Raw genomic sequence first — 23641 nt, 5'->3', positions numbered from 1 at the left:
GATAACCCTCTTGCCCAACGGTTGACGGCTGGCTTGTCAGAACTGATAGCCTGCTAACTACTGCCATATAAACTGGTGGACTCGGAGGCCTTTCGAAAATGTGTGGCCATTGGAACACCACAATGGAAGGTCCCAGGAAGGAAGTATTTCTCACAGAAGGGCATCCCAGAGCTATATGGCCATGTTCCGCGGCAAGTGAATGTATCTCTGGCACACAGTGTCGGTGCCAAGATACATCTGACCACAGATATGTGGTCTAGCAAACACGGGCAGGGAAGGTATATCACTTTTACTGCCCACTGGGTGAACCTTCTGACGGCCGTCAAGCATGTAACCCGTGGCACCCGTGTAGATTTGGTTTTACCGCCACGGATTGCATGCAGGCCTGGCTCTTCTTCTCCCCCTCCTCCTACTCCATCCTCCTCCCTCTCCTCCTCGGCTGACTTCTCCTTTTCCGCTGCTAGAGTCTCTTCCGCTGCGCCGCCCAAGCTCCCCAGAACCTATTCGACATGCCAGGTGAGACGTTGCCATGCCGTGCTGCGTCTGTTGTGCCTGGAAGCCAAGAGCCACACTGGCCCGGCACTCCTTTCAGCTTTGCGTTCACAGGCAAATGAGTGGCTAACACCGCTCAATTTGACAGTTGGTAAAGTGGTGTGTGACAACGGTGCCAATCTGCTTAGCACATTGAAACAGGGCAAAATGACGTGCTATTCCTTAAGGACTGGTATAGGTCTTAAACTTGGTCGTGCAGCGATTCGTTGTCAAATACCCTGGGGTCCAGGACATCTTGCGGCAGGCAAGGAAAATCTCGGCCCATTTCAGAAGATCTTACACGGCCATGGCTCGCCTTGCTGACATTCAGCGGCGACACAATCTGCCGGTCAGACATCTTATTTGCGATTGCCCGACGCGATGGAACTCAACCTTCTATATGCTTGATAGGCTGCTCCAGCAGAAATGTGCAGTTAATGTCTACCTGTATGAACTCTGCGGCAGAACAGGTTCTGGGGAGCTGTTTTTTTTTTTCACCACGCCAGTAGCTGCTCATGCACAACGCATGCAGACTTCTGCGGCCATTTGAGGAGATCACCAAACTGGTCAGTCGCAGCCATGGCGCCATCAGTGACATGGTACCTTATGCCTTCTTTATGGAGCGTGCATTGCGTTGTGTCATTGATCAAGCTGTGGAGGAGCAGGAGCGGGAAGATGAGGAAGTCGCAATGCTGGATGAATTCCCAGGGGGGGCTACTCTATCTGAGACAAGTCAACAACAGGAGTCTGAAGAGGAGTCAGAGGAGGATGGTGCCGGGGCGGATGAGGAGGAGCAAGAAGAGCATGCTTTAAACCTTTCTGGGATCCCTGTTGTTGTGCGTGGATGGGGAGAGGAGAATGAAGAGGATGACATTATCCTGGATGATGAGCAGGAGCCAGGCCACCACACCGCTTCCAGTTTAGTGCAAATGGGGGCCTTCATGCTCCAGTGTTTTAATAGGGACCCCCGTATAAAAAGCATAAGGGTCAAGGACCAGTACTGGGTGGCAACATACTTAGACCCCCGGTACAAACACAAAATGGTGGAAATGTTACCGCCCTCACAGAGGGCTGTCAGAATGGAGCACTTCCAGACCTTGCTTCGAGAAATGCTGCATTCTGCTTTTGCGTGCGCTGGCAGAGGAGCAATTCCCACTCCCAGAGAAGGAGTTGCGGGTACCAATCCAACAGCGCCTGCAAGAAGAGGCCGGTTTGAAGATGTGTTGGTGACTTCGGATATGAGGTCATTCTTTCAGCCGACCCATCGACAGGTGTCACCGGATCCAGCATCAGGGAACGCCTAGACTGTCAGGTGTCCGACTACATCGGGTTAACGGCCGATGTGGACGCTCTGAGGAGTGATGAACCCCTGGACTACTGGGTGGGCAGGCTTGACCTCTGGCCAGAGCTTGCCCAATTTGCAATCGAACTGTTGGCTTGCCCCTCGTCCAGTGTCCTGTCCGAAAGGACGTTCAGCGCAGCAGGGGGGATCGTGACCGATAAGCGTACTTGCCTAGCTCACGACAGTGTTAACTACCTCACATTTCTAAAAATTAATGAGGCATGGATCTCGGAGGAATTCAACACATGTGACCAGTAGACCATGTATATGTTTATAAACAATTTTTTTAATCGAGCACACAGACCTTCTTTCTTCATTTGGCTCACTTCCTTGTCCAAAAAAAGCACACCGTACTATATGCCCATACCCTCCTGTTTGAAGAGGTTGAGCGGTGTCATATTTCTACTGGGGCTGCTTATTATGAGGGGCTCCCACCATCCCTGTGCTGTGCTGACATCCTCCTGGGGCTGCTTATTATGAGGGGCTCCCACCATCCCTGTGCTGTGCTGACTTCCTCCTTCCTGGGCCTGTACCTCTGCTGTGCATATTATGAGGGGCTCCCACCATCCCTGTGCTGTGCTGACTTCCTCCTGGGGCTGCTTATTATGAGGGGCTCCCACCATCCCTGTGCTATGCTGACATCCTCCTGGGGCTGCTTATTATGAGGGGCTCCCACCATCCCTGTACTGTGCTGACTTCCTCCTGGGGCTGTACCTCTGCTGTGCATATTATGAGGGGCTCCCACCATCCCTGTGCTATGCTCATTATGAGGGGCTACCACCATCCCTGTGCTATGCTCATTGTGAGGGGCTCCCACCATCCCTGTGCTATGCTCATTGAGAGGGGCTCCCACCATCCCTGTGCTATGCTGACTTCCTCCTGGGGCTGCTTACGGTGCAGGTGTCAGTGCTGTATATCACGGTGCTGGTGTGAGTGCTGTATATCACGGTGCTGGTGTGAGTGCTTTATGTCACGCTGCTGATGTCAGTGCTCTCTATCACGGTGCTGGTGTCAGTGCTGTATATCATGGTGCTGGTGTCAGTGCTTTATGTCACGCTGCTGATGTCAGTGCTCTCTATCACGGTGCTGGTGTCAGATGACTCTATCACGGTGCAGGTGTCATTGCTGTATGTCACGCTGCTGATGATCATCTCCTGCATCCTCTTCTTTGCCTACCCTGACCTTCCCTCTCCTCCATTGCCTTCATGCGCTCCCCAGTCCTGAATTGTCACAACAATTTCACATATAAAAAAAGAATGCTTGTAGTTGTCGATCCCAGATTCACCTCATACATGTGTTATGTCGTTGGCCATGTGGTGGGACCATGTTTGCACAGCTAGTAATTATTTTGTGGCTGCAAATTTGGCCTGTAGGTTTGCAAAGTTCGCCTCCCATTGAAGTCAATGGGGCCCGCCGCAAACGTTGCGGTTCGTGAACTATCGGCCACGTTCGCGGTCCGCGTTCGCGAAACGTCCCTTCGGAAGTTCGTCCATTGGTTATTCACTATTCAGCACATTTCACATAACTCTGGTCACATTGTAGGCACTAGTTTCATTTTAGTTTTATTTATTACTATCCTTTGGGTAGGACGTGGATCCCCAGTGGGGGCTCAGCTTATGGGGTGAGAGCTTTGTTTATACAAAGGTGGACCAACACTCTTTCATATCCTTGGATTAGAGTTAGGTGGTTTACCCTACCACTGAGAATTTACCATATTTTCAAGTTGCTTTTAGCGACTAAAGAGCGATTTGATAGATCACTCTTTGGTATACAGGTAGCACCATTTACCTCTTTTTTTGTTTTATATTTTGTTCACTTAGAACTCTCCTTCTGGGTTTTTTTTTTGGGGGGGGGGGGCAACAACCTTTATAAAACTGTCCTAAGCGTGGCTTTTTCTATCTTTACCTAGAAATGGTGCCCTATTGTTGCTGTCAGTAGGCAGCTTTGTGTCTTGTATCGGTGGGAAGAATAGTTCCCCAAGGGCTTGATAAAGGCAAGCAAAGGGTCACATCTGGCCCCCAGGCCACAGTTTGGAAACCACTGATCTAGGGTGAGTTTTGTTTGTGTTTTTTTTCCTGTTATGTGTATTGATAGTTTGGATATTGGGTATTTTTCATATGTTGTTTAATGTTTTGTCTCCATTGTAGAGGACTAATTATTATAACTTACGTGCTGATAAACTAGCATCAGCTGTCGTGATGAAGAGATGGCAGCTGTAAAATGTGTAGAGCAACTTGTTACATGTTCTGGACACTTGTTATGTACTGATTTTTTTTAATGACATGGATAATTTTTAAAGTTTGTATAATAAAAAGAATCGGGATTTTAATTCTCTTTGTCTATACGGTTCTCCAGTGGCATACTACTAAAATTCTCCTTTATTCAAAGAGGAGCTCCAGTCATATTTGTAAAAATTAGAAGTTAGCTGGTACAAAAATTGTAGCTGCTGACTTTTAATAAACAGATAAAGGTGTGCAACCACTTTAAGGAGTTTATTTATTGCCTGCAAGAATATCCGCCTATTTCTCTTTTCTTTTCTTTTTTCGCCCTTAACTTTTTGGACTACAGTGGTTTAGACACAACTGAGCAATCTGATGACATCTGGGATACCTCCTTTGTTCCACTATGTACTTTTTCTTTATTTAGAGGGTGTGTGTGAGGGGGTTTTTTTTTGTTAAGAGAGAAGTGTATGGTGATATTTTGTATTGGCATTTTTCTTTTTTGTGTACTGTCTCTTGAAACATTTTAATTTATTTTATTGTCTGTTTTTTATTGTTTGTGGAAAACTTTTAATAAAGCTCTTTAGTCACAAGAATAGATCCAGGATAGTTGGAAGCACCTTCTGTAACTTTTAGGAGCCATGTAAAGTGCATTGCACATGCAGTGGGACCCCCACAAGGGCTGCTGAGATTTATTACCCAGTTTAGAGTTGTAGCAGCCAGGCACACACACACACACAGTCACTCTTCTGGCTCAGGGAACAGTCTAGTGGTTGCTTTTCTGGAGATTTATTGCTGAATAACTTGGATAGGGCCAAGGGAGCTGTGAAATACTTTGCAAACCTACAGGTCAAATTTGCAGCCACAAAATAATTACTAGCTGTGCACACATAGACCCACCACATGGCCAATGACATAACACATGTATGAGGTGAATCTGGGATCGACAACTACAAGCATTCTTTTTTTATATGTGAAATTGTGACAATTCAGGACTGTGGAGCGCATGAAGGCAATAAAGGAGAGGGAAGGTCAGGGTAGGCAAAGAAGAGGGTGCAGGAGATGATCACCAGCAGTGTGACATACAGCAATGACACCTGCACCGTTATAGAGTGATCTGACACAAGCACCGTGATAGAGAGCACTGACATCAGCAGAGTGACATAAAGCACTGACACCAGCACTGTGATATACAGCACTGACACCAGCACCGTGATATACAGCACTGACACCTGCACCGTAAGCAGCCCCAGGAGGAAGTCAGCATAGCACAGGGATTGTGGGAGCCCCTCATAATGAGCATAGCACAGGGATGGTGGGAGCCCCTCATAATGAGCATAGCACAGGGATGGTGGGAGCCCCTCATAATAAGCAGCCCCAGGAGGATGTCAGCATAGCACAGGGATGGTGGGAGCCCCTCATAATAAGCAGCCCCAGGAGGAAGTCAGCACAGCACAGGGATGGTGGGAGCCCCTCATAATGAGCATAGCACAGGGATGGTGGGAGCCCCTCATAATGAGCATAGCACAGGGATGGTGGGAGCCCCTCATAATATGCACAGCAGAGGTACAGCTCCAGGAGGAGGTCAGAACCGCACAGGGATGGTGGGAGCCCCTCATAATAAGCAGCCCCAGGAGGATGTCAGCATAGCACAGGGATGTTGGGAGCCCCTCATAATAAGCAGCCCCAGGAGGAAGTCAGCACAGCACAGGGATGGTGGGAGCCCCTCATAATGAGCATAGCACAGGGATGGTGGGAGCCCCTCATAATATGCACAGCAGAGGTACAGCCCCAGGAGGAAGTCAGCACAGCACAGGGATGGTGGGAGTCTGGGTCTATCACACCAGTTACAATACTGTTTTTTTGGATTGCGTTTGTCACTCTTTGTAGTATCGCTGCAGAACCGCTCAGCAGTCACAATGCTTCACAGTGGAAACGCACTATACTATGCTTTCTATATGTGCAAGTATTTTTTACATGTATTACACAACTATATACTGCACACCAAATAGTACACCCTTACCAGTCCTTATAAGGACCTTTGTGCAACTAGTAGGTTGTGATTAGCAGACTGTACCTCACTCAACCCTATATACTGTACTACGCTATACCTTACCAACTTACTTATAAGGACCTTTGTGGGACTAGTAGGTTGTGATTAGCAGACTGTACCTCAGTCCCTATACTGATAAAGGACTGATGCAGAATAGGGCAGCAGTCAGCAGTAGTGCACCTCAACCCTATATATTGTAGACCAATAGCAGACTGTACCTCACTCAAGCCTATGTACTGTAGTACACTATACCTTACCAGTCCTTATAAGGACCTTTGTGCAACTAGTAGGCTGTGATTAGCAGACTGTACCTTAGTCCCTATACTGATAAAGGACTGCTGCAGAATAGGGCAGCAGTCAGCAGTAGTGCACCTCAACCCTATATATTGTGGACCTATACCAGTCCTTAAGGAATAGCAGACTGTACCTCACTCAACCCTATGTACTGTAGTACACTATACCTTACCAGTCCTTATAAGGACCTTTGTGCAACTAGTAGGTTGTGATTAGCAGACTGTACCTCAGTCAACCCTATATACTGTACTACGCTATACCTTACCAGTCCTTAGAAGGACCTTTGTGGGACTAGTAGGTTGTGATTAGCAGACTGTACCTCAGTCCCTATACTGATAAAGGACTGATGCAGAATAGGGCAGCAGTCAGCAGTAGTGCACCTCAACCCTATATATTGTAGACCAATAGCAGACTGTACCTCACTCAACCCTATGTACTGTAGTACACTATACCTTACCAGTCCTTATAAGGACCTTTGTGCAACTAGTAGGCTGTGATTAGCAGACTGTACCTTAGTCCCTATACTGATAAAGGACTGCTGCAGAATAGGGCAGCAGTCAGCAGTAGTGCACCTCAACCCTATATATTGTGGACCTATACCAGTCCTTAAGGAATAGCAGACTGTACCTCACTCAACCCTATGTACTGTTAAGTACACTATACCTTACCAGTCCTTATAAGGACCTTTGTGGAACTAGTAGGTTGTGATTAGCAGACTGTACCTCAGTCCCTATACTCATAAAGGACTACTGCAGCAGAAGGGCAGCAGTCAAGTATAATATTCTTTCTATATTTGGAAGAAAGAATATTATACGTGTACAAGCCTATTACCATACCAGTCCTGAAAAGAACCTTTGTGGACCTAATAGTAACAGCTACTGATTAAACTGACTGTCCCTCACTGCCACACACAGCTTCCTGCCTGTCCCTATTTAAACTGACAAAACACAGGCTCCTGCAACAAGAACTTGAATAGCACTCAAAACTATATCCTGTACTACTTTACCATACCAGTCCTGAAAAGGACTTTTGTGGACCTAATAGTAACAGCTAATGATTAAACTGACTGTCCCTGCTGCACACAGCGTCCTGTCCCTCTCTCTACACTGACAAAAGACAGGCTGCTGTAACAATGACTTGAATAGCAGTGCCTCAAACCTATATCCTGAACTACATCTAGCACCTATACCATACCAGTCCTTAAAAGAACTTTTGTGGACCTAATAGCTAGCGATTTGGGTCACTGCAATCTCTCCCTGCTCCACACAGCAACCTCTCCCTATAGTGACATATAATGTAAAATGGCCGCCGGATCGGGTCTATTTATAAGTTAGGGGGAATGTCCAAGTGTCCATGTGCTGTAATGTCTCAATTGGCTGTCCTGTACCACATGATGGATGTGTCATCATAGGTCAAAATTCTTTTACACAGTAAACACGGAAGTCCGCCGGGCGAACAGCGGCAATAGTCCGCCGATCGGGCGGACCACGAACAGCCGAAATTCGCCGCGAAACGACCACCGGGCGAACCGTTCGGCCATCCCTACTAGGTAATAGGTTCAGGACACTGTTCACTGCAATATTATTTCTCAGTATAGTTCCTCCAGAAAAAGGACAAGACCGAGTTGTCTTCAGTAATGACCCAGGCCAGGCAAACACTAGTGTGGCTGGACTTGGGTTACCAGCAGAAAAAGTCACTGAAATCCTTCACTCAGGTCTCTCCTACAATATCCCTGGATACTTGTCACATTGCATGCATGGGAGTTAACACAGAGTAACGCTAAGATTGGGATGTGGCTGTGGCACCCCTGAAGATTGAGAAACCCTGTGGTAATCCATGTAAAATTTACACCAGAGCCTCCATGGCCGCTGCCTGCACTCCAGAAGAGAGGAGGAGAGGACACCACAGCCCCGGCGTTAAGTGTAGAACCGCCACGTGGGGGGGTGGATTGCAGGTGCTATTTCAGTGCCACACCTTCGGGGGGGAGGGGGTGTTCTTTGTTTGCCGCCATCCCAAGAGAAGAATCCACCAGCCACCACTGTATATCCATTAACATCAATGATTAAGTTCTGTAATGTCTATGAAAAAAAAAGGAAGAATAGAATTGTATGTTTTGTTTAATACACCTTTCTATATTTAGATTACACCGTTTTGCACTAAGGAAAACAATTCTTTGTAAAATCATAATAAGATTGTACATTTTATATGTATATATATATATATATATATATATATATATATATATATATATAATGTGTCTGTTATATACAATTTATAATATTGTAAGAACCCTTTACATTATTTTAGAAATTTCTCTTTGTACCACAATTTTACTTTAAATTAAAAAAGTTTGTAAACAATAAAAAGTAACAGACTTACACACAAATGTACTGTATATTAAAAATAAATATATGGGGGGGGGACGTGACCGGAAGCCGAGCTGGACGGACGCTGTGAGTGAGAGCTCTCCTCCAGCCCGACTCTACAAAGGCCTAATTTGGGGGGCATCCAGCACTCTAAGATGGGGAGATCAAGAGCCACGCGGTCCTCCTCAGCCCGGAGGTCGTCCCAACCTCCCCCAGGCTCTTCCTCCTCCCTAAAAGCATTTTTTCAGCCGCCCGGGATACCACCGGGCGGAGGCAACTTAATGGCGCCAGACGGCCCAGCCACGCTACATCGGGATCCCATATCACCGCCGATGCAGCAGCAGTGCGATCGCCGCCTGGAACCCCCGCAACCACACTCCACGGAGCCTCCCTGGGAGAAGGGTGACTCGCGCCATCCCCTCCACTCCTCACGTGAGCCCTGGTGTGACCGGGCCGCGTTTGAGCACAGGCCGCAATCCGGACTAGGCCGCGCCGGCAAGATGGCGCCGGCCGGCCAGGAGGCCCAGCATTAGCCTTCCATACCTCCATCCCTGCCAGGCCGGGAGGGGCCCCAGGACGGACGGATGTCCCCGCAGGAGCCCGCGCACATCGGGACAGCACCGGGGGTGAGTGATCAGCCTTATCCCCCCACCTCACTGTCCATTCCCCGGGGAGCACAGGATGCTACCCCGCAGCTCCCCCAGCTCTTTACCCAGTGCTCAGAGGCATTCCCCCACTTGCTGCGGACGGCCTCAGACCCGGCCATAGCAGGGTCTATCTCCCCCTCATCATCTGAAGCCACAGAGGACCCTCAAGTCCCCCCTGTTACAGGGATGATACAGCACTTCCCCTGAGTGAGGAGGGGGTCCAATCCACCTGGCAGCCACCTGCTCCCCCCAAAGCCCAGAGGCAGCCACGCTCCAGAGACCTCAGTCTACCCAGTGACCACGCAGCTATTCCCCCCTCATATGCCCAGGTGGTCCGTCCCCACACTCCAGACCTAAAGGATGCCCAGCCGGACCCCTCACCCCGCTCTCCCCATGCCACTTCGTGGTCAGACCCCTGGAACCCTCCGCCATCCTGGCCCCCCTCTCTTACCACGGGGCCCAACAGGGAGACTCTCCCTGACATCCACCGCCCCCTCAATCCCCCCTGGGGCAACACGGGGGTGGATACCCCTGGCACTCCTACCTGACAGCCACCCCAACAAAAGATGACTTTAAACAGCTTGTGGCAGACGTGAAAGCCACCTGCCGTGCTGAAATCCAGACCCTACACGCCGGCCTTAAACACATAGCTGAACGGGTCGAGATGGCGGAGGAGATTCAGGAGACTAAGCTGGCAGTGCACCGCACCCAAGTGGAGAGTTCGGACCACCGACTCCTTCTACGAGACATGCAGCGCCACGTGGAGGACCTTGATAACAGAGGCCGTAGGAGCAACATCCGCGTTCGCGGCCTCCCTGAGACCGAAGGATCTGAGTACCTCCAGACCTCACTGCAAACACTGTTTAACAAGACGCTGGAAGAGGATCCGGCCAAACGTATTGAGATGGACAGAGCCCATCGGGCCCTTCGACCCAAAGGTCCAGCCTCCAAACCGAGAGATGTTATTTGCAGGATCCATTCCTTCCCGCTTAAGGAAGACATTATGCGCAAATCCCGCTCTATTCGCAATCTTATGTTTGATAACTCTCCGATCCAGGTTTATCCGGATCTTTCCTGGATCACCCTCCAAAAACGTAGGCTGTTGCAGCCACTTCTCCAAACCCTACAGGACAAGAATATGCTTTACCGATGGGGTTTTCCCTTCTGCCTCACGGCAAGACACCAGGGGAAATCGGTGACCCTCCGATACCCCGAGGACCTGGCCTCCTTCTGTGACACCCTGGGCATTGTTCCTCCCCCCCCGATGGCCTGAGCTTCACAAGTTTTTGAACTTTTTTTTTATCCAGGGCCTAGGTTGACTCTGAGGACAGATCGAGTCACAGGTTACTGACCCCCCCCCCCCCCCCCCGTGGTTTTCCACCTGTTCCTCCGTAGGTTGCAAATTGCTGGTGTCTCCCTGACCTGGTTTTTCCCCCCCTTTCTTTTTTTTTTGGTTTGGGGATGCCTGGTTCAGGAGACCTATAGGAACCGCTTAGGCTCAGTGTCCCTATAGGACATCTGGACCTGGCTCATGTTACTGCTAATTTTGGTTCTGTATTTTGTCTATGTTTCCACCCTCTTTTTTCCTTCTAGATTCTCTCCTTACTCCGCCCCCTGTGCGGGCTTCTGCCAGTGGTCCTCCCGGTCGCCAGCCCTTCTTCAGTGGTCGCCTCTCTCCTCGGGACACACACATCTCCAACGGATTAAGCTAAGTATGACCGTCCCCGATTCTCCCCCTGACTATGGCTAAGATTCTATCACTTAATGTACATGGATTAAATTCCAATAAAAAACGGAATCTCGCGCTCCGGGAATTTGGGCAGTCCAGGGCAGACATAGTGATGGTTCAGGAAACACATTTTAATCGAGGTGATTCCTTTAAGTTTGCCTCTAGACATTTCCCTCAGGTATACCAGGCTTTTAGTCCACATAAGAGGGCGGGGGTCATCATACTCTTCAGAAAGGGATCCCCTTTACGTGCACATCGACATACCTAGACCCGAAGGGCCACTATGTCATCCTCCGTGGTACATGGCGGACGCAGGCCCTGACCTTATGCGCCCTCTATGCCCCTAATGTTTGCCAACACCGATTCTTGTCAGGGGTGCTATCCCGCCTATTTAAGACGCCCTCCGAGCTTCTGGTGATGGGGGGGACTTCAATCTCATTTCATCCGTACCACATGACCGCCTTGTGGTGAATCCACAGGCGTCACAAACCAGGGTCCTGAGGGACTCCAAGCTGTTCCGCCAGCTCACCAGAAGATAGGCTCTTTTTGACGCTTGGCGAACTCTGCACCCGCAGGACCGCCAATACACCTTTTACTCAGCTCCCCATCCCACTCACTCGCGTATTGATCACTTCTTCGTGAATAACAATACATTGAGGGCCGTTCAATCCGCACACATACTACCCATCTCCTGGTCCGATCATGCCCCGATAACTATGGCGCTGGACATTGGGGCGCCCCTTTGTAAGCCATGCAGCTGGCGACTAAACAACTACCTATTGCAGCACCCCCCAGCCAGAGCAGAGTTGGAAACCTCGCTCCAACTATATTTTGCTGAAAATGACACCCCAGATGTTACCCATCCCACCCTGTGGGTGGCCCATAAGGCGGTCATTCTGGGTCGATGCCTCGCTCTCTCCTCAGCTCTGAAGAGGGATGCACAGGCTGCTAAGCTGATGGCTGAGGGGCGGTTGAAGACCCTTGAGGCTAGGCTTCAGGGGTCTCCCTCTCTTTCCCTGGTTAAACAAATCGTACAGGCGAGGTTGACTTTGCGGGATCTTGCACTAGGTTCCGTTGAAAAAGCGATCATCCGCCTACGACAGCTCTACTATGACAAGGGCAATAAAGCGCAGTCCCTGCTGGCCAGGAAGCTGGCCGATCGTGCACAGGCTTCCACGCCCTCCCAAATTAAAAACAGTAGGGGAGACCTTCTCTCCCATCCTCAGGCTATCGCAGACACTTTTGCAGACTTTTACACGGACCTGTACAACAAGCCGGACATACCCCATGGCCCACCAACCCCTGACTTGACCGACCGCATTACCAAGTATCTAGAAAACATAGCACTGCCCCGATTGAGGGACACGGACCTTCAGGAACGGAATGCCCTAATTACTGAGGAGGAACTGTTAGCAACTGTGAAGGCGCTCCCGGCCCACAAATCTTCGGGGCCGGACGGGTTCCCGTACGAGTACTATAAGGCATTTCTACCTATTTTGAGCCCCCACATGACCAAATTGTTTAACACTTTTCTTAAACAATCCCCTGTCCCGACTGAAATCCTAGCAAACCGCCTCAATGCGATTCTTCCTGCCCTAATTCACAAGGACCAGGTAGACTTTGTACCTCTAAGACAAGCGGGCGATAATACCAGGAAAATTATTGACCTGATCGATGTAGCTAACAAAACCAACCTTCCTTCACTGGTCCTGAGTCTAGACACAGAAAAGGGTTTTGATCTCATGAGCTGGCCCTTCATGACAGCAACTTTGCGTCATATGGGCTTTAAGGGTCCTTTCCTATGTGCAATACAGCACCTTTATACCACCCCCACCTCGCAAGTTAAAACCCCGTTCGCAACGTCTCTGACTTTCTCCATTGCCAATGGCACCCGCCAGGGATGTCCGCTTTCTCCTCTGTTGTTTGCACTCTGTGTGGAGCCCATGGCGGAGGCCATTAGAGGCAACCCGGATATCAGGAGAATTCCGGTTCGGGGTAGGGAATTCAAAATATCACTTTTCGCGGATGATGTCATCCTCACCCTGACCCAGCCTAGGACCTCACTGCCCAACCTTCACGCAGAACTGAGCCGATATGGGGCGATCTCGGGATACAAAACCAACGCCTCTAAATCGGTGGCCCTCCCGATTAATATAACGCCAGCAGAAGGGACCCACCTACGTTCGGTGTTTTCCTACAGGTGGGAGAATTCCTCTCTCAAATACTTGGGGGTTCTCATTACCCCGTCCTACCACACCCTGTACCACACCCTGTACCAGGCCAACTTCCCCCCTCTCTATTGGGAGATTAGTGAACTTATCCACAAATGGAAGGCACATTACATATCACTCCTGGGGCGGATCACACCCATTAAAAAGGTGGTTCTCCCCAAACTCCTCTACCTGTTTCAGACGCTCCCCGTTCCCATCCCCTACGCGCACCTTCGTACACTCCAGAGAGATCTGTTGAAATTCGTGTGGAACTTTAAAAAACACCGGGTCCCTGGCTCTGTCCTGACTGCTCTGCGCTTGGACGGCGGCCTGGCATTTCCTGACTTGATTCGGTACTACCAGGTGGCACAGCTACGGCAATAGTCTCTTGGTTACCGCAACGGTCCTACAATAAGTGGTCGGAGATTGAAAAAATATGGCTAGCTCCGGTACACCCGAACAGTTTACTCTGGGGCGCAGATGTAGAAATCAATCCAGGCCATCTGTTGGGGTCGATGGCCCAGCTTCGCCAGCTCTGGCGAAAGCTCCCCCGTGAATGCAGGCTCCATTCAGAGTCATCTCTGTTGACCTCGTTTCTCTGCAACCCTAAGCTCCCGGATAGTTTAACCCATCAGATGTCCTGGCCCTGGGCATCCCAAGGTTTGTTCCACTTGGGACACCTAGTGGACCCCAGAACGAGAAGTCTGCTGCCTTTCTCGGAGCTTCAGGCCAGGCACGACCTCCCCCGACAGACGTTCTACAGTTACCTACAAATTAGACATTTTGCGCAAACCATAGCCCCGCGACTCCAATTCTCCCCACCCTCCCCATTTGAACTGATTATACTTGAAGGACGGAATCGCAGGGGACTGATCTCGGACCTATATCGCACTCTCAACTCACACCACTTCCATATAAGGGGCAAACATAAGTACATGAAGGGCTGGGAGAGGGAGTTGGGTGGGGAACTTCCACTGGAAGCAGGGCGGGGGTATGGAGACAGGGAGCTAAATCCTCCCTATGTACCCTTTATAAGGAAAACTCTTATAAAATACTCTTTCTTGATCATACATCACGGGACACAGGAGCTTCATTACATAGTGGGTTATATAGGCACCTCTGGTGATTGGACACTGGTTGACCCCAATTAAGGAGAATTCTTCCCCTATATAACCCCTCCCATATGGGAGGCACCTCAGTTTTTTCGCCAGTGTCTATGGTGGTTGGTCACGTAAAACTTTAGCTCTGTACAGGTCCCTGCGGGGGCCTAAGGGCTACAACAAACCGGATCCATACCTCGGCCGAAATTTGACTCCCAAGATGGTCTGGTACCCGGGCCTCGTCAGCCGAAGAAACGAGGTTTGGCCTGTAAGTCCTCTCCTATTGGAAGACTGGGCTCTGGGAAAACCAGACTTGGTGTACTGTTTACACAGAGCGCACGAAAGTTTCTGGCAGAGTATTTTACATGGTCCAGGTAGGAGGCTCTTCCGAGAAAGAGCCCCAGATAAACCTGAAGTTTGGCTAACACTGCCCGTCGTGATGGGTGAAGGCTGGAATTTGTCTGTTTCAGCAATTCCTGCGGCGAGGACAGGTAAGGGAAGTTAATCCTATATATATATAATTATATGATGGATTTCTTCATTTTGAGTAGTTGTATGTCTTACCTGGTTTCCACCACTAGAGGGAGTAAGAGCAGCCTGATGCATACTTACATGCCTTTCAGTACACACGCTCAGTGAAGCCTGGTTCTCCAGCTGTCTCACGTCTCCACTGCAGTCCCTGCCACAACAAGGTAACACAGGGGTCCCATGTAGTCTGGGGGTCCCACGCAGCTCCGGTGGAGTTCTCCTTTCCCCCCCTGGATCCGCTGTCCTCGTGCACGCGCGCTGGGCGCGTTCCCAGCCTAATGGAGGAGGGGGGAGTGTGGTTGTGAGCTGTGCACGTCAGTGTGCATGGCACTGTACTGCGCAGGCGCCAGGCGGCAGATTTAAAAAGCCCAGAGCGTCAGGGGGCTGTAAGTGGAGACACAGGAGCTGTGGGCAGTAAGCATCCGTGGGGATTGGATCCAGGCAAACCTTAGACACCTACTCAGCATCAGGTTGTGCAGTTTAAGCATATATATTTATTGTGAGACTTTAAGCACAACAGTGATTGCACTTGTACTAGTACCTCTGCTTTGTAGCTTAAGACTATGTCTCCTCGTAAGAGGGTCTCAGGGGGAGGTAGCAAAGACACTGGTAAATCACCGCCTAGGTCCAGGGGTTCTAAAAGTGCCTGTAAGTTACCATCCCCCCCCTGCAAGACTGGAGCCAGCCTCTCAAGACGAGTCAGTGCCCCTGTCAGGTTTTGCAGCCTGAAAATGAGGAGAGATCCTTGCCTTGGGACAGGGATCATGAGCAGTCGGATGAATCAGAGGAAGAGGAGAGAGTCCCCTCCTCCCAGGCACTCAGAAAACAGGTGCAGTATTATACTGAATTGGTGCGTACCACATTCAGAATGCCTGCTGCTGAAGTCGCTACGTCCTCTGTTTCTTCCCTGGGAGTCAGGAAAAAACCCCATAGACTTCCTATTCCTTCCCAATTCATTCCTTAATGGAAGAATTGTTGTATGAGGATTGGGGACATCCCGATAAACTGTTTGCTCCTCCTAAAAGGTTTTCTATGCATTATCCTCTGGAGGAAAGTTTCACCAAGAAGTGGGGGGTCCCATCTGTTGATGCGGCTGTTTCTTGCGTGAATAAAAACCTGACTTGTCCCTTGGATAATGCGCAGGTATTTAAAGATCCAACTGATAAAAAGCTGGAAACCTTATTAAAAGCCTCCTTTTCCATGGCTAGCGCTGTAGTGCAACCTACAGTTGCAGCTGTGGGGTTGTGTCAGTTCCTCAAGGAACAGGTTAAGCAGATGCTTGGGCTCCTTCCCAGTGAGGAAGTAGAAAATTATGCAGAATTGCCTCATATTCTGTGTTTCATGATTGATGCGATTTTGGATTCTGTCCAACAAGCATCACGTTTGTCTCTCATGTTGGTACACATGCGAAGGGCCCTATGGCTAAAGAATTGGGCAGCTGAGCTGTCATGCAAGAAACATTTGATTGGGTTCCCGTTTAAAGGGGAATGTTTGTTTGGAGAAGAATTAGACAAATTCCTCCAAAAAATCTCAGGAGGTAAATCTACTCTCCTTCCAGTCAAAAGGAGCAAGCGTCCTTCATTTAGGCGTGCTCTCTCTCCCGGAGCATCAAGCTCTAAGCAGTGGCAACGGCCTTCTCAGCCCTCCTCTACAGGAAAGGCTCAGGGCCGAGCCCAGGGGCAGAAAAAGACTTGGGGGCGAAAGCCTGCCAAGCAGAGCCCAAAAGCTTCCTTGTGAAGGGGCGCCCCCGCTTGGCTGAGTGGGGGGAAGGCTCCTGCAGTTTGCAAGAGCCTGGCGAGAAGAGATCCGGGACAAGTGAGTGATCTCTTCGGTAACTTTGGGCTACAGGCTAGAGTTTCAGGAGATTCCACCTTCTCGTTTCCTAAGGTCAAGGATCCCCAGGGATCCAGTAAAGCAAAAACCGCTATTTCTGGCCTTGGATCACTTACTATCCCAGGGGGTGATAGTAGAAGTGGACCCAAAAGAACAGGGTTCAGGATTTTATTCGAATCTCTTCACCGTTCCGTAGCCAAATGGAAGTGTCAGACCTATCCTAGATCTGAAGGATCTGAACCGGTTTTTACGCGTCCAGTCCTTCCGAATGCAGTCAATCCGCACTGTAGTCTCCTCCCTGCAAGGGGGAGCGTTTATGGCATCAATAGACATCAAAGATGCATATCTTTATGTGCCAATTTTTCCCGCACACCAAAAATTTCTAAGGTTCGCGGTAGAGCGGCGCCATTTTCAGTTTGTGGCCTTGCCGTTCGGGCTTGCTACGGCCCCTCGAGTCTTCACGAAGATTCTGGACCCTCTCTTGGCAAACCTAAGAGCTCAGGGTATAGCCGTCGTGGCTTATCTAGACGATTTACTTCTCATGGGGAAAACAGTAGCGTTCCTGAACCGCAGCGTTACCAGAACGCTAGAACACCTGGAACGCCTAGGTCGGATTATAAACCTAGAAAAGTCATCCCTACAGCCTGCCACCAGGTTGGAATACCTGGGTATGGTCATCGACACTGCTCAGGGCAAGGTGTTTCTTCCAAGGCCAAAAGCCTTGGCCATTGGGGATCTGGTGCGCCTAATTCTGGGCAGGAGATCATCCCCCATTCGATTATGCATGAGACTGTTAGGGAAAATGGTCGCCTCCTTCGAGGCCATCCCATTTGCCCAGCTCCACTCAAGGCCTCTGCAAAGATGCATCCTTGCGGCTTGGAACAGGAAGCCCCAATCCTTGGATCTTCCTATGCGTCTATCCCCAGGGACACGCAAGAGTCTCGTATGGTGGTTACAAACCAAGAATTTGCTGCAAGTGCAAAACTTTTCTTCCTCTTCCATGGAAGATTATCACGACAGATGCCAGCCTGACGGGCTGGGGAGCAGTGTTGGAGGAGACGTGCTCGCAGGGGAAATGGTCTGTGATCGAGAGGCTATTGCCCATAAATGTCTTGGAAATCCGGGCAGTTTATATAGCTCTCATAAAGTGGTCTTACAGACTACGAGGTCTCCCTGTTCGGGTTCAGTCCGACAATGCCACAGCAGTGGCTTATATCAATCACCAGGGTACCAGGAGTCTGGTGGCCCAAAAAGAGGTGAATCGCATACTTGTCTGGGCAGAAAAGCATGTTCCGTGTCTTTCTGCAGTCTACATTCCAGGAGTGGAAAATTGGCAGGCGGATTTTCTGAGCCGCCAGCAGTTGTGCCCAGAAGATTGGGCTCTGCACCCCGACGTGTTTCGGAACATATGTCACAGGTGGGGTACTCCAGACGTAGATCTGTTTGCATCCAGGTTCAACAGGAAACTGGACAATTTTGTGTCAAGGACAAGAGATACACTTGCTCAGGGGTCAGATGCTCTGACAGTTCCCTGGGATCAGTACAATCTGATCTATGCCTTCCCCCCCGAGCCCGCTTCTGTTGCGGTTCCTGGGAAGAGTCAAGAGGGAGAAAAAATCGGTCCTTTTGGTGGCCCCGGCTTGGCCCAGGCGACCGTGGTACGCAGAGATCATGAAGCTGGCAGTAGGCAGGCCATGGATCCTCCCTCTCCGGCCAGATCTGCTCTCACAGGATCCAATTTACCATCCTGCTTTACACAGTCTGAATTTGACGGTTTGGCTGCTGAGACCCACATTCTGAGAGAACGTGGCCTTTCGGGGCCAGTCCTTTCTACTCTGGCCAATGCCAGAAAGCCGGACTCCAGGCTTATTTATTACAAAATCTGGAGGGCATATGTTTCCTGGTGTGAACTCAGGAAATGGCATCCTAGAAAGTATGTCATTAGCAGGATCTTGGCCTTTCTCCAGTCAGGCCTAGAAATGAATTTGGCCATAAGCACTATCAAGATGCAGATTTCGGCCCGGTCAGTGTTTTACCAGAAGCCACTAGCATCGCATTCCCTAGTGCGGGCTTTCATCCAGGGGGCCATGCGGTTAAGACCGCCAATCAAACCTCCGGTATGCCCATGGGATCTGAATTTGGTTCTCTCGGCTTTGCAGGGGCAACCATTTGAACCTTTGCATCTGGTTTCATTAGTTCTCCTGACTAAAAAATTGGTCTTCTTGGTGGCCATATCCACGGCTAGAAGAGTATCAGAGCTAGCAGCTCTCTCCAGCAAGGAGCCGTATCTAATTATTCATAAGGACCTTTCTACCTAAGGTGGTTTCGGGATTCCATTTGAATCAAGACGTAATCCTACCATCCTTTTTTCCGGACCCACAGTCCGCAGAAGAAGAATCTTTGCACACTTTGGATGTGGTTAGAGCAATCAGTATATATCTTCAAGCAACTGCTCAGATAAGGAAAACTGATTGCTTGTTTATTTTGCCAGAAGGCCCTAGGAAGGGCCAGGCGGCGTCAAAATCCACTCTCTCAAAGTAGACTAGACAGGTTATTTCTCAGGCCAATAGTGTAAAGGGCAAGATTCCTCCTTTTCAAGTGAAAGCGCACTCAACGAGGGTTGTAAGTGCTTCTTGGGCAGTGCATCACCAGGCCTCCCTGGCTCAGATCTGTAAGGCTGCAACTTGGTCATCAGTCCACACATTCACCATATTCTATCAGGTGGATGTCAGAGGGCAAGATGATATCGCCTTCGGGCAAAGTGTACTGCAGGCTGCAGTTTAGGTCCTCCGGTCCCTGGCGGTCTATAATTATGATCTGTGTCTCCCTCCCCTCAATCTGAGCATTGCTTTGGGACATCCCACTATGTAATGAAGCTCCTGTGTCCCGTGATGTATGATCAAGAAAATTGGATTTTTATATACAGCTTACCTGTAAAATCCTTTTCTTGAGAGTACATCATGGGACACAGGGCTCCCGCCACCTCTTGGGTTTTACGTGGTTTCTTATTGCTTTGCTACAAAACTTAGGTGCCTCCCATATGGGAGGGGTTATATAGGGGAGGAATTCTCCTTAATTGGGGTCAACCAGTATCCAATCACCAGAGGTGCCTATATAACCCACTATGTAATGAAGCTCCTGTGTCCCGTGATGTACTCTCAAGAAAAGGATTTTACAGGTAAGCTGTATATAAAAATCCTATTTTTTCTCGTGCTGGACCCCAGACGTACTCCACTAAATATATCTCTCCACCTCTGACCACTGCTGGCGTTGCCTGAAAGACAGGGGAACCCTGTTCCATATGTACTGGACCTGCCCTTTGATATCCCCATTCTGGAACCTGACCCGACAGCTCCTTATCCGTCTATTTGAGGTGCCTGTACCGTTTGAACCCAAATTCTTCCTATTCGGCCTGTCCCAACCCAAGATAGCTAAACCATCCCGAAAGCTCCTATGGCACATCCTCACGGCAGCTCGATGCCTGATAGCCCTTAACTGGAAGAGTCAAACGGCCCCAACTATGGAAGCCCTTTACTCCAGGATTAAGGACATAGAACTTATGGAAAAGATGACTGCTAGAATACGGGACAGGCTGGAGGAATTTGACCTGGTTTTGGGGAGATGGCGGCTGCTGGAGGATTAAGGGCGAACCGATGTAGGTATGGCGACATGGATCTCTGGCTTTTTCCTTCTTTTCTTTTCTCTGTCCTTTCCCTCTCAACCCTCATTATTCATACAGCAGACTCTCTCTGCTACGTTTTTAGTGTCTTGCATAGGTCGCATAGCAGACCCTGCCGTGCTATTGGGGTGTTGGAGCGGACAGCTGACTTCTGGTGTCTTCTGTCCCCCAGCACTCTGCCGACCAATTTACTTAAAGCTGTTGTATATGCCCGCGAACCGATACCACATACTGCATGTTTAACCTTGACCCTGCAATGTTTTGTAGGTACACTGCTACTACTGTATACCTGTACTGCTTATCTTCTTACGCAACAACTGAAAATAAATAAAACCTTATTTGAAAAAAAAAAAAATGTATGAGAAAAATACTGTTTAAAACATTCATAGTAAAAAGTAAAAGACCAGATCTGTATATTCATGTATTCTCACCTGTTAAGTGTACAATATATCCATTTCCAACATACACACCCCAATGCTGATAGCCTACACGATAAAATTCAATCAAATCTCCAGGTTTTGGTTCAGGACCCTGTGAAAAAGTTGAAGCCTGTTAGATCATATTAAATCATATAGGTTTGCAATATTAGCAAACCTCAAGAAATTCCTTGACTTTTGTATGGCTTCATGCTATACCACCTGTTTTAATTATGCATTACCGGGGGAGAAGCAATAGTCTCCAGACATCGCAACTGATCTGATTCCTGAGGAGTTTTCCTGGATTTCAGCTCTGTTCATAAAATTACCTAAGCTGGTAAATACACCTAAATGTTGGATCTTGTACAATTATGTTTCATCAATAACCAACTCTGTGTTAATCTTGAGGGGAAATGCGAAGATGTCTCCTCTACTTCTGCTCCATTGACGGCTGTAAACATTCAAATTTTCCATACATTTTTGTTCGACTGAAAATTGATAAATGATTTCCAGAACACATAGAGAGAGCGCATCTCCCCAGTGACATAGATAAATAAAATCTGACAGGAATTCAAACCTTCCCCTCTTAATCCAAGACTAAAATATTTTCACTGGAGATTCACTTAAAGGATAGGTTCACCTTTTCCAGAAAATAGCATTTCCAGCCAAAGAGCCCCAGTAGATATCATAAAAACACTGTACAGCTGGGTAAAATGTTCATTAATTTTATTGTCCTACCTGTAGGTCATTTGGCAACACAAAAAAAGCCTCACTGGAAAACTCCCAGTTAGCAATCCCAATGTCCTGACTTGCTAAGACATGAAAACCACTGGGCACTCTCCCAGCATTACAGAAGCAAAAAAAAATGGTTTTCCCATCCTGGCAACAAGCCAGGACATGGGGGTTGCTAAGTAGGAGTTTTTCTTCCAGGCTTCCAGGGGAAGGGGGTGGACTACAGGTCTGACTATAAATTAATAAACATTTTATAAAGCTTTATACAGCTGCACAGTTTTATCTATTGGAACACATTGACTGTGTTGGCTATTTTCCATAAAAGGCGAACTTAGCTTTTAAAGCAATGACCCATGTGAGTACAATCAACTATCCTTGACATGTATATAGTATACAGTTGTGCTCAAAAGTTGGCATACCCTGGCAAAAATAGTGAAATATTGGCATCGGTATTGAAAATATGACTGATAAGGCAAAGAAGCTTTTTTATTTAAGGATAGTGATCATTAGGGATGAGCCGAACACCCCCCGGTTCGGTTCGCACCAGAACTTTCGAACGGACCCCAAATTCGAACGAACGTTAGAAGCCCATTGAAGTCTATGGGACTCGAACGTTCGAAATTAAAAGTGCTTATTTTAACGGCTGATATGCAAGTTACTGTCCTAAAAAGGGTTTGGGGACCTGGCTCCTGCCCCAGGGGACATGGGTCAATGCCTAAAATGTTTTTAAAAATGGCTGTTTTGGCGGGAGCACTGATTTTAATGACGATTAAAGTGAAAAAAAAAAAGTGAAATATTCCTTTAAATATGGTGCCTGGGGGGTGTCTGTAGGATGCCTGTGAAGTGCCACGTGTTTCCCGTGTTTAGAACAGTCCCTGCACAAAATGACATTAAATGGAAATAAGACCATTTAAAACCGCTTGCGGTTTTAATGTTTTTTTTTTTCAAATATAATTTTATTAAACACCAACAAAGGGAAGGGATCCCAGCAATACATAATGAATAAACAGAAGTACAGACAGAGAATAAATAGCTTGTCACTCAAAACATTAGATGTTTATCCAGGAGCAATAAAACAAGTCATGTTACATACAGGAAGAGGAAACTGGGCGGCAACAGAGGGGCAGCTAGGTATTCTAAGCTTGAATGGTAGCCGGCTTCCCTCCCCACATTTTCCATTTTCCGGTGAAAGTAGCGAGAGAGCGGGTGAGGACAGAAAGGGAAAAAAAAAAAAAAAGAAAAAGAGGGGGGGGGGGAAATAGAGAGGGGGGTTGAGAAGGGAAAAGGTTGGGGCAGGCTGACAGCAGCCAGGGCACGGACGAGCACCACACTACTTAGAGCAGGTCTCGGAGGACACAGGAAGTGCATAATCAATTAGGATGCAGCAGTGCAGTCCCTTCATCGGAATAGATGAAGATTTTCCATTGGGTCCAGGTTTTCACATATTTCTCATGTTTGTGTTGTGCTGTGAGGACCAGATCTTCCAGCCTACTGACCTCCTCCACTCTCCTCAGCCAGTCCGCGATAGTGGGGGGGCAAGATTGTTTCCAGCAAAGGGGTATGCAGGCTTTCGCAGCATTGAGCAGGTGGCGGATAAGTGAATTTTTATATTTTTTGAGCGGGACTTCAGTTAAGTGAAGAAGGAAGAAGGCAGCATCCTCTGGTATTTCGTAGTCTGTGAACTTCTGGGTGATGCGCCTAACTTCCTTCCAAAATCCCTGCAGGCCGGGACAGGACCAAAACACATGCAACAAAGTGCCTTCCTCCCCTCCACACCTCCAACAGCGATCCGAAGAGTGGGGGAAACACTTAGACAGCCTAGAGGGCGTGAGATACCAGCGCGTCATAATTTTATAGTTTGTTTCCTGTATTTTGGTACACATGGAAGTTTGGAGGGCACAGCTAATAATTTTATGTCGTTGTGTCTCAGAGAATGTGCGGCCGAGGTCCCTCTCCCATTTA

General features: G+C 48.6%; 1 protein-coding gene across 1 annotated transcript in view; it reads right to left on the bottom strand.

Annotated features, from left to right (window-relative positions):
• LOC143931511 (phospholipase A and acyltransferase 2-like) overlaps positions 1–23641 on the bottom strand; it is a 106383-nt gene that overhangs the window by 26579 nt on the left and 56163 nt on the right. The window contains exon 3 of the mRNA XM_077455761.1: positions 20963–21062. Coding sequence (XP_077311887.1) covers positions 20963–21062 — 100 coding nt within the window. The remainder of the gene's footprint in view (positions 1–20962; positions 21063–23641) is intronic.

This window comes from Lithobates pipiens, unplaced genomic scaffold, assembly GCF_037356315.1.
Source record: "Lithobates pipiens isolate NorthernLeopardFrog02 unplaced genomic scaffold, aLitPip1_a1.2 Scaffold_10, whole genome shotgun sequence".
In the NCBI taxonomy this organism is placed as follows: Eukaryota; Metazoa; Chordata; class Amphibia; order Anura; family Ranidae; genus Lithobates; species Lithobates pipiens.
The sequence above is the reverse complement of the archived record's forward strand: the minus strand, read 5'-3'. Positions and strand labels throughout refer to the sequence as shown.